Consider the following 8772-nt stretch of genomic DNA (forward strand, 5'->3'; position numbering starts at 1 on the left):
TAGTCAGGGTGGGGTTCGATAATTCCCCTTCAAAATGACCTTCCCTTTAGTCAGGGTGGGGTTCGATAATTCCCCTTCAAAATGACCTTCCCTTTAGTCAGGGTGGGATTCGATAATTCCCCTTCAAAATGACCTTTCCTTTAGTCAGGGTGGGGTTCGATAATTCCCCTTCAAAATGACCTTTCCTTTAGTCAGGGTGGGGTTCGATAATTCCCCTTCAAAATTACCTTTCCTTTAGTCAGGGTGGGGTTCGATAATTCCCCTTCAAAATGACCTTCCCTTTAGTCAGGGTGGGGTTCGATAATTCCCCTTCAAAATGACCTTTCCTTTAGTCAGGGTGGGGTTCGATAATTCCCCTTCAAAATGACCTTCCCTTTAGTCAGGGTGGGGTTCGATAATTCCCCTTCAAAATGACCTTTCCTTTAGTCAGGGTGGGGTTCGATAATTCCCCTACAAAATGACCTTTCCTTTAGTCAGGGTGGGGTTCGATAATTCCCCTTCAAAATTACCTTTCCTTTAGTCAGGGTGGGGTTCGATAATTCCCCTTCAAAATGACCTTCCCTTTAGTCAGGGTGGGGTTCGATAATTCCCCTTCAAAATGACCTTCCCTTTAGTCAGGGTGGGATTCGATAATTCCCCTTCAAAATGACCTTTCCTTTAGTCAGGGTGGGGTTCGATAATTCCCCTTCAAAATGACCTTTCCTTTAGTCAGGGTGGGGTTCGATAATTCACCTTCAAAATGACCTTTCCTTTAGTCAGGGTGGGGTTTGATAATTCCCCTTCAAAATGACCTTTCCTTTAGTCAGGGTGGGGTTCGATAATTCCCCTACAAAATGACCTTTCCTTTAGTCAGGGTGGTGTTCGATAATTCCCCTTCAAAATGACCTTTCCTTTAGTCAGGGTGGGGTTCGATAATTCCCCTTCAAAATGACCTTTCCTTTAGTCAGGGTGGGGTTCGATAATTCCCCTTCAAAATGACCTTCCCTTTAGTCAGGGTGGGGTTCGATAATTCCCCTTCAAAATGACCTTTCCTTTAGTCAGGGTGGGGTTCGATAATTCCCCTTCAAAATGACCTTCCCTTTAGTCAGGGTGGGGTTCGATAATTCCCCTTCAAAATGACCTTCCCTTTAGTCAGGGTGGGATTCGATAATTCCCCTTCAAAATGACCTTTCCTTTAGTCAGGGTGGGGTTCGATAATTCCCCTTCAAAATGACCTTTCCTTTAGTCAGGGTGGGGTTCGATAATTCCCCTTCAAAATGACCTTTCCTTTAGTCAGGGTGGGGTTCGATAATTCCCCTTCAAAATGACCTTTCCTTTAGTCAGGGTGGGGTTCGATAATTCCCCTTCAAAATGACCTTTCCTTTAGTCAGGGTGGGGTTCGATAATTCCCCTTCAAAATGACCTTCCCTTTAGTTAGGGTGGGGTTCGATAATTCCCCTTCAAAATGACCTTTCCTTTAGTCAGGGTGGGGTTCGATAATTCCCCTTCAAAATGACCTTCCCTTTAGTCAGGGTGGGGTTCGATAATTCCCCTTCAAAATGACCTTTCCTTTAGTCAGGGTGGGGTTCGATAATTCCCCTTCAAAATGACCTTCCCTTTAGTCAGGGTGGGGTTCGATAATTCCCCTTCAAAATGACCTTTCCTTTAGTCATGGTGGGGTTCGATAATTCCCCTTCAAAATGACCTTTCCTTTAGTCAGGGTGGGGTTCGATAATTCCCCTTCAAAATGAACTTCACTTTTGTCAGGGTGGGGTTCGATAATTCCCCTTCAAAATGACCTTTCCTTTAGTCAGGGTGGGGTTCGATAATTCCCCTTCAAAATGACCTTTCCTTTAGTCATGGTGGGGTTCGATAATTCCCCTTCAAAATGACCTTTCCTTTAGTCAGGGTGGGGTTCGATATTTCCCCTTCAAAATGACCTTTCCTTTAGTCAGGGTGGGGTTCGATAATTCCCCTTCAAAATGACCTTTCCTTTAGTCAGGGTGGGGTTCGATAATTCCCCTTCAAAATGACCTTTCCTTTAGTCAGGGTGGGATTCGATAATTCCCCTTCAAAATGACCTTTCCTTTCGTCAGGGTGGGGTTCGATAATTCCCCTTCAAAATGACCTTCCCTTTAGTCAGGGTGGGGTTCGATAATTCCCCTTCAAAATGACCTTTCCTTTAGTCAGGGTGGGGTTCGATAATTCCCCTTCAAAATGACCTTCCCTTTAGTCAGGGTGGGGTTCGATAATTCCCCTTCAAAATGACCTTTCCTTTAGTCATGGTGGGGTTCGATAATTCCCCTTCAAAATGACCTTTCCTTTAGTCAGGGTGGGGTTCGATAATTCCCCTTCAAAATGAACTTCACTTTTGTCAGGGTGGGGTTCGATAATTCCCCTTCAAAATGACCTTTCCTTTAGTCAGGGTGGGGTTCGATAATTCCCCTTCAAAATGACCTTTCCTTTAGTCATGGTGGGGTTCGATAATTCCCCTTCAAAATGACCTTTCCTTTAGTCAGGGTGGGGTTCGATATTTCCCCTTCAAAATGACCTTTCCTTTAGTCAGGGTGGGGTTCGATAATTCCCCTTCAAAATGACCTTTCCTTTAGTCAGGGTGGGGTTCGATAATTCCCCTTCAAAATGACCTTTCCTTTAGTCAGGGTGGGATTCGATAATTCCCCTTCAAAATGACCTTTCCTTTCGTCAGGGTGGAGTTCGATAATTCCCCTACAAAATGACCTTTCCTTCAATGTATTTCACTGACATAACTCTCTCCACCTGTGTTGCTGGAAAAGCATCACATTTCCTCTCTCCTCTTCAAATTTGGTACATCCTGTATGAGTTTGTTGCCACGCCAGACTCTCCAAAGCTGTGAAGGGTGGCAGCTTGATCTGTTAACCCTTAAAATGACAGTCACACTGAAATGAAATAGGAGCTCATAACACCTCCCACCAATCAAGAAAACTTTGAGGTGTAAGAGCAACATTTTCACTGAAGCACACAATGTTTGAAATACCACATTCTCTATCGTTCCTTAATATGATTCAGACAAATATAACATTTTTCAGTAATATTGCAAACAATACATCTTGAAAGGCAACTAACAATTACATTATCCTTGCCTTTAATACCATATAACCGTTTAAGGCACGGAAACAAGCCATGTTGGCCCTTTGAGTCTGCACCGGTTCACTAGAATAACTCCACTAGCTTAACCCTCCCTCTCCCTGCCCATAACCCTCCAACCCCCTCACCTCCACGTACACATCCAACCTTCTCTTAAATGACAGAAGGGACCCTGCCGCAACTATCTCCTCTGGAAGATCATTCCATTCTGCCACCACTCGCTGAGTGAAAAAGCCACCTCTAATATTTCTCCTAAAATGTTGCCCCCTTACCCTTAACTCATGGCCTCTTGTTCCAACCTGCCCTGCCCTCAGGGGAAGGAGTTTGTTGATGTCTAGTCTATCTATTCCTTCCATAATTTTAAATGCCTCTGTCAAGTCCCCTCTCAGTTGTCTATGTTCCAATGAATAAAGTCCCAGTCTCCTGAATCTCTCCCTGTAATCCAGATGCTGTAAGCCAGGCAACATCCTTGTAAACCTTCTCTGCACCCTCTCCACCTTATCTATATCCTTTCTATAATTTGGAGACCAGAACTGAACACAATACTCCAAACCTGGCCTCACCAATGCCTTAAACAGCTGCAGCATCACCTCCCAGCTCCTATACTCTATACTGTGATTTATGAAGGCCAGCAATCCACACCACCCTGTCTACATGGGAATCCACCTTCAGTGAACTCTGTACCATAACCCCCAGGTCCCTTTGCTCCTTTTCATGCCTCAATGCCCTCCCTTTAACTGCATATGTTCTTTTCTGGTTATTTTTACTGAAATGCAATACCTCACACTTGTCTTCATTGAATTCCATCTGCCATCTTTCAGCCCACTCTTCCAAACAAACCAAATCCTTCTGTAATCCAAGAAATTCTACCTCACTATCCAGCACTCCCCCTATTTTCGTATCATCCGTATATTTGCTTACCCAGTTAACTACACCCTCCTCTATGAGTTATCATTAAATTCTATTCCTGCAGAATTAGACTCCAGTTTGATGATCACCAATTTTTGTTTTTCATTTTACTGAAGAACACCAAGGGATTCTGGTCAGTAAACACAATTGGTCCCTGAGCTGTGCAGATGAAAATGTCGAAATGCTGCAAAGCCAGGACAAGGGAGAACACTTCTTTCTGTCTGGTCGAGAAATTCTTTTGCTGTTCATTGACTTTCTTGGATAAGTAAACCACTGGAAGGTCAATATCATCACGGCCATTCGAGTGTAACAGCACCGCTCCTGCAGCTTCATCACTTACATCGACTGCTAAAGAAAATGGCTTCTCATAGTCAGGTGACTTAACCACAGGCTGGTGACATAAAATGGCTTTCAGTTTATCAAATGCTTCCTGACAAAGTTCTGTCCAAAGTTCAGAAGATTATTCAAAGGAAGGGAGTTGTCAGCAAAATTTTTACAGAACTTTCTATAATTACCATTCCCAAAAACCTAACAGCTTGGTCACACCACAACTTAAGAGGGTAGAGAAAGATAGGGACTGGGTGAACAGGTAGTATGAAAAGATAGACAGGAATGTAAAGGTGGTGGGGTGGCTCTCTTAATCAAGGATGAGATGAGGGCAATAGAGACAATCAGTGTCCGAGGGAGATTGCTGTTGGTGAAAAATGAGGTGAGAGCCTCGCAAACAGTGGGGAATGAATGTGATTGACACTGAGACATTGTCATGTGGGGTGATAGTGACTGAGTGACAGGTCTCTAATGCGACTTGGTGGATTGGGTGGTTCCGATCGGTTAGAAGATGCGCATCCTTTTAACGTCACAGTGGAAACTTGACTTGGGGAAACATTTTACGTGGGCGCTGTTGAGACTCTTTGGACAGAGCACTTTCTGGACCATCAAAAATGCTGAGTAATAATGTAGTCATCGACCTCCCAAACAAATACTACCATGGGTTTTCTGCTTAAAAATGTAAACTAATTCCTGCTATATCACTAAAATGTTGTTCACAGAATGAGACCCCATAGAACAGTAAATCCTGAGTTCATAATACATACCTTGCTCTATAATTTGTGTTGTCTCTTTTTTCTATCGTGCTTGTTTCTCTGTGGTAAATTTCACCCACGTACTGATCCTCCTCACAGTTCAGGACACTCCACAGTTTGTCGTGTAACTAACCATGCGTCCAGGATGTGTTGTCCTGGAACATTGGCTCCAGAGAATGCCTGGCTCCCTCTCACTCCACCATCTTCTCTTTACAGGGTTAAGAACGTGGGGTGTTTCCTGACAGGAAGCTTCAGACAACGCAACGTTGTGGTCTGACCCTCCGACTGGATTCCTCGGGACTGTAGTATCAGCCAGATTTCTCAGTGGATGACAATTACGGCACAGAGAATCCCTACACCCTCTGAGTGTGTGAACTGGACTTCAGCCGATTGGCCTACATGGAGGGTCAGGTGACCAGTGATACGACAGATAAAATACTCCAGAGTGAAGAATGTGGTGAGGAGGGGCTTCCTGTGGACGTATTGGAATCACATCCCTGCGCTCCCCCTGGGGACCCACCGTTCCCCTGTTCCGAGTGTGGAGAGGGATTCGCCAATTCTGACGCACTGCTGCAACACCAGTGTGTCCCCACTAGGGGGAGCCTATCCCCCTGCTCTGACTGTGGGAAGAGCTTTCAAACCTTCAAGGACCAAGAGGAAAACGGGTGTGTTCCCCCTGGGGAGGGTCCGTTCACCTGCTGCATGTGCGGGAAGGGGTGTGTTTCCCCTGGGGAGAATCCGTTCACCTGCCGTGTGTGTGGGAAGGGGTTCATCCAGTCCTCCAGCCTCCAGCACCAGAGCATTAACTGTGCGGAGAGAGCCTTTAAATGCTTTGTCTGTGGGAAAGGGTTCTCTCGATCCTCCGACCTGCTGAGACACCAGAGAAATCACACTGGGGAGAAACCATTTACCTGCTCCCTGTGCGGGAAGGGGTTCTCTCAGTCCTCACACCTCCTACAACACCAGAGAATTCACACTGGGGAGAAACCATTCACCTGCTCCCAGTGCAGGAAGCGATTCTCTCGATCCTCTGACCTGCGGACACACCAGCGGGTTCACACTGGGGAGAAACCGTTCACCTGCTCATTATGTGGAAAACGATTCTCTCGGCCCTCTGGCCTGCAGGCCCACCAGCGGGTTCACACTGGGGAGAAACCCTTCACCTGCTCCCTGTGCGGGAAGGGGTTCTCTCAGCCTTCCAGCTTGCATGCACACCAGCGGGTTCATACTGGGGAGAAACCTTTCACCTGCTCCCTGTGTGGGAAGACGTTCTCTCGGCCCTCTGGCCTGCAAGCACATGAATGGCTTCACACTGGGGAGAAACCGTTCACCTGCTCCCTCTGCGGGAAAGGGTTCTCTCAGCCCTCTAATCTGCAGGCACACCAGCGAGTTCACACTGGGGAGAAACCATTCAGTTGCTCCCTGTGCGGGATCAGATTCACTCATTCCACCATCCTGCGGAGACACCAGCGGGTTCACACTGGGGAGAAACCGTTCACCTGCTCCCTGTGTGGAAAGGGATTCTCTCGGCCCTCTGGCCTGCAGGCACACCAGCGAGTTCACACCGGGGAGAAACCGTTCACCTGTTCTGTGTGTGGGAAGGGGTTCTCTCAGCCATCAGGTCTACAGGCACACCAACGGGTTCACACCGGGGAAAAACCATTCACCTGTTCCCAGTGTGGGAAGGGGTTCTCTCAGCCCTCCAGCCTGCAGGCACACCAATGGGTTCACACTGGAGAGAAACCGTTCACCTGCTCTGTGTGCGGGAAGGGGTTCTCTCAGCCATCTGGCCTACAGGCACACCAACGGGTTCACACCGGGGAGAAACCATTCACCTGCTCTGTGTGCGGAAAAGGGTTCTCTTTTTCCTCTGCCCTACGGAGGCACCAGAGAGTTCACACTGGGGAGAAACCATTTTCTTGCAACAAGTGTGGAAAGGGATTTGCCCATTCCTCCTCTCTGCAGGACCACCTGAGAGTTCACACTGGGGAGAAACCATTCACCTGCTCCCTCTGTGGGAAGAAGTACTCTCAGTCCTCAAACCTGCGGTTACACCAGTGGGTTCACACGGGGGAGAAACCATTCACCTGCTCCCTGTGTGGGATGGGATTTGTTAAATCCACCAACCTGCTGAGGCACCAGAGAGTTCACACCCAAGAGTAACCTTTCACTGCTCTCTGTGCAGGTCGGGGCTCTCTTCCTCCTCTGGTCAGTGGGCACAACAGCGCGTTTACACCGAGGAGAGACCATTTTTTTGCAGCAAGTGTGGGAAGGCTTTTGCCAATTCCTCTTCTCTGCAGGCCCAACATAGAATTCATACCAGGAGAGACCATTTGCAGGAAGGAGTTCACCAGTTCTTCGGTCTGTGGGGACACCAGTGAGTTTACACAGGTGGGAGGGGGGCTGGGGGTGTGTTCACCATGGACAGTCAGCAATTTTCCCAGTGGTTCTCAACCTTTTTCCACTCTCACTTACGTAACACCTTAACTAATCTCTTACTAACCACAGAACACCTATGGCAAGTGAGTGAGGGGAAAAGGTTGAGAACCACTGGTTTAAGGTGAGGGGTGAGGGAGGAAGTTTAAGGGAAATGCTCAGGGCAAATATTTTACCCAGAGACCGGTGAGTGCCTGGAATGGACTGCCAGGTGCAGGTGGCTCTTAACAGATCCATGAATACGAAGTGAGGTGGATCATGTGCAAGCAGCAGTTTTGTGTAACTTGGGCCTCCTGTTCAGTACAGACACGTGGGCCGAAGGGTCGATGTTTCAGAGGCCACAGGTTGAAGGATTGTTGTGTTGATGGGGATTTTCCCTGTAGCCTGAGCTCCTCCCAGTCTCACTCTCCCCACTCTGGGGCAAAGTGTTTCTCTCTGACAGGAGAAGGCAGGGAAGGGGGAGGGGAGCTGGAGGAAAGGGGACAGAGAGATGAGGGAGAGAGAGGCTCGGAAAAGGGGTGAATGGAAATTGGGAATTAATGTTCATGCCATCTGGTTGAGACTGTGGAGATGGAATATAAGGTGTTGTCCCTCCAGTTTGTGGGTGGTGTCGACGATTCGTGTCCAGATTGTTGTACTGATGGGATTTTCCTTCCAGCTCCAGCTCTCCTGTCTTTGTATAATCCCCAGTCAACCTGCTACAACTGTTCATCAGATTTTTCATCTGAACTGCTTCAGATCCCCTGGGTCACTTCCCCTTTGTACTTGTTGGGCTGGCTGGTACAGACAGACCCCATCTGACCTGGCCCTTGATGGACATTGAATAAAAATTGCCGTGTTCAGAAGATTTTTGCCTTGTTTTTGACTTCCGAAACACCTTCTAAGCAACATTATCTCCTGTCCCAACAGCATGTCACTGCCTCAATGTCCTTTTAAAAGCCTCGACCAGTGCCTGTGCTACTGTAATGCTGTTTTTTGCTGGACGACTCCCACCAGTGATTTTTGTTCCCTTACTATTTCTACTCTCTACCGAGATTGATTCAATATTCTGTTTCTCTTTCCTGTCCAAGTGTTCCAACATTTTCTGTAAATTCAGTGAGATTGTATCTGCCATTGACTTGTTGCTGGAAAACGCAAATCAGAATGTATCCATGTCGCCGCTCAGACGTCAGATGTTTCAACAGCAGCTTTCGTAGTACCTGTAAATACTTCATCGCTGTGGCTACGTGTGCCACTTCTA

The 8772-nt window shown here is 47.3% G+C and overlaps 1 protein-coding gene across 2 annotated transcripts in view; it reads left to right on the plus strand.

The window, feature by feature from the left end:
• The window catches only part of LOC138735950 (zinc finger protein 229-like), an 89224-nt gene extending 80847 nt beyond the window's left edge, over positions 1–8377 (plus strand). Inside the window, exons 4-5 of one of the 2 annotated variants that reach the window (XM_069884654.1) lie at positions 5313–7255; positions 7342–8377. In XM_069884654.1, the coding sequence (XP_069740755.1) occupies positions 5496–7255; positions 7342–7477 (1896 nt within the window). In that variant the 5' untranslated portion in view covers positions 5313–5495 and the 3' untranslated portion in view covers positions 7478–8377. Of the gene's footprint in view, positions 1–5312 lie in introns of both variants that reach the window. The other variant, XM_069884647.1, reaches the window with a different exon arrangement.
• The last annotated feature ends 395 nt before the right edge of the window (positions 8378–8772 follow it).

The sequence above is a fragment of the Narcine bancroftii genome, chromosome 1, assembly GCF_036971445.1.
Source record: "Narcine bancroftii isolate sNarBan1 chromosome 1, sNarBan1.hap1, whole genome shotgun sequence".
Taxonomy (NCBI): domain Eukaryota; kingdom Metazoa; phylum Chordata; class Chondrichthyes; order Torpediniformes; family Narcinidae; genus Narcine; species Narcine bancroftii.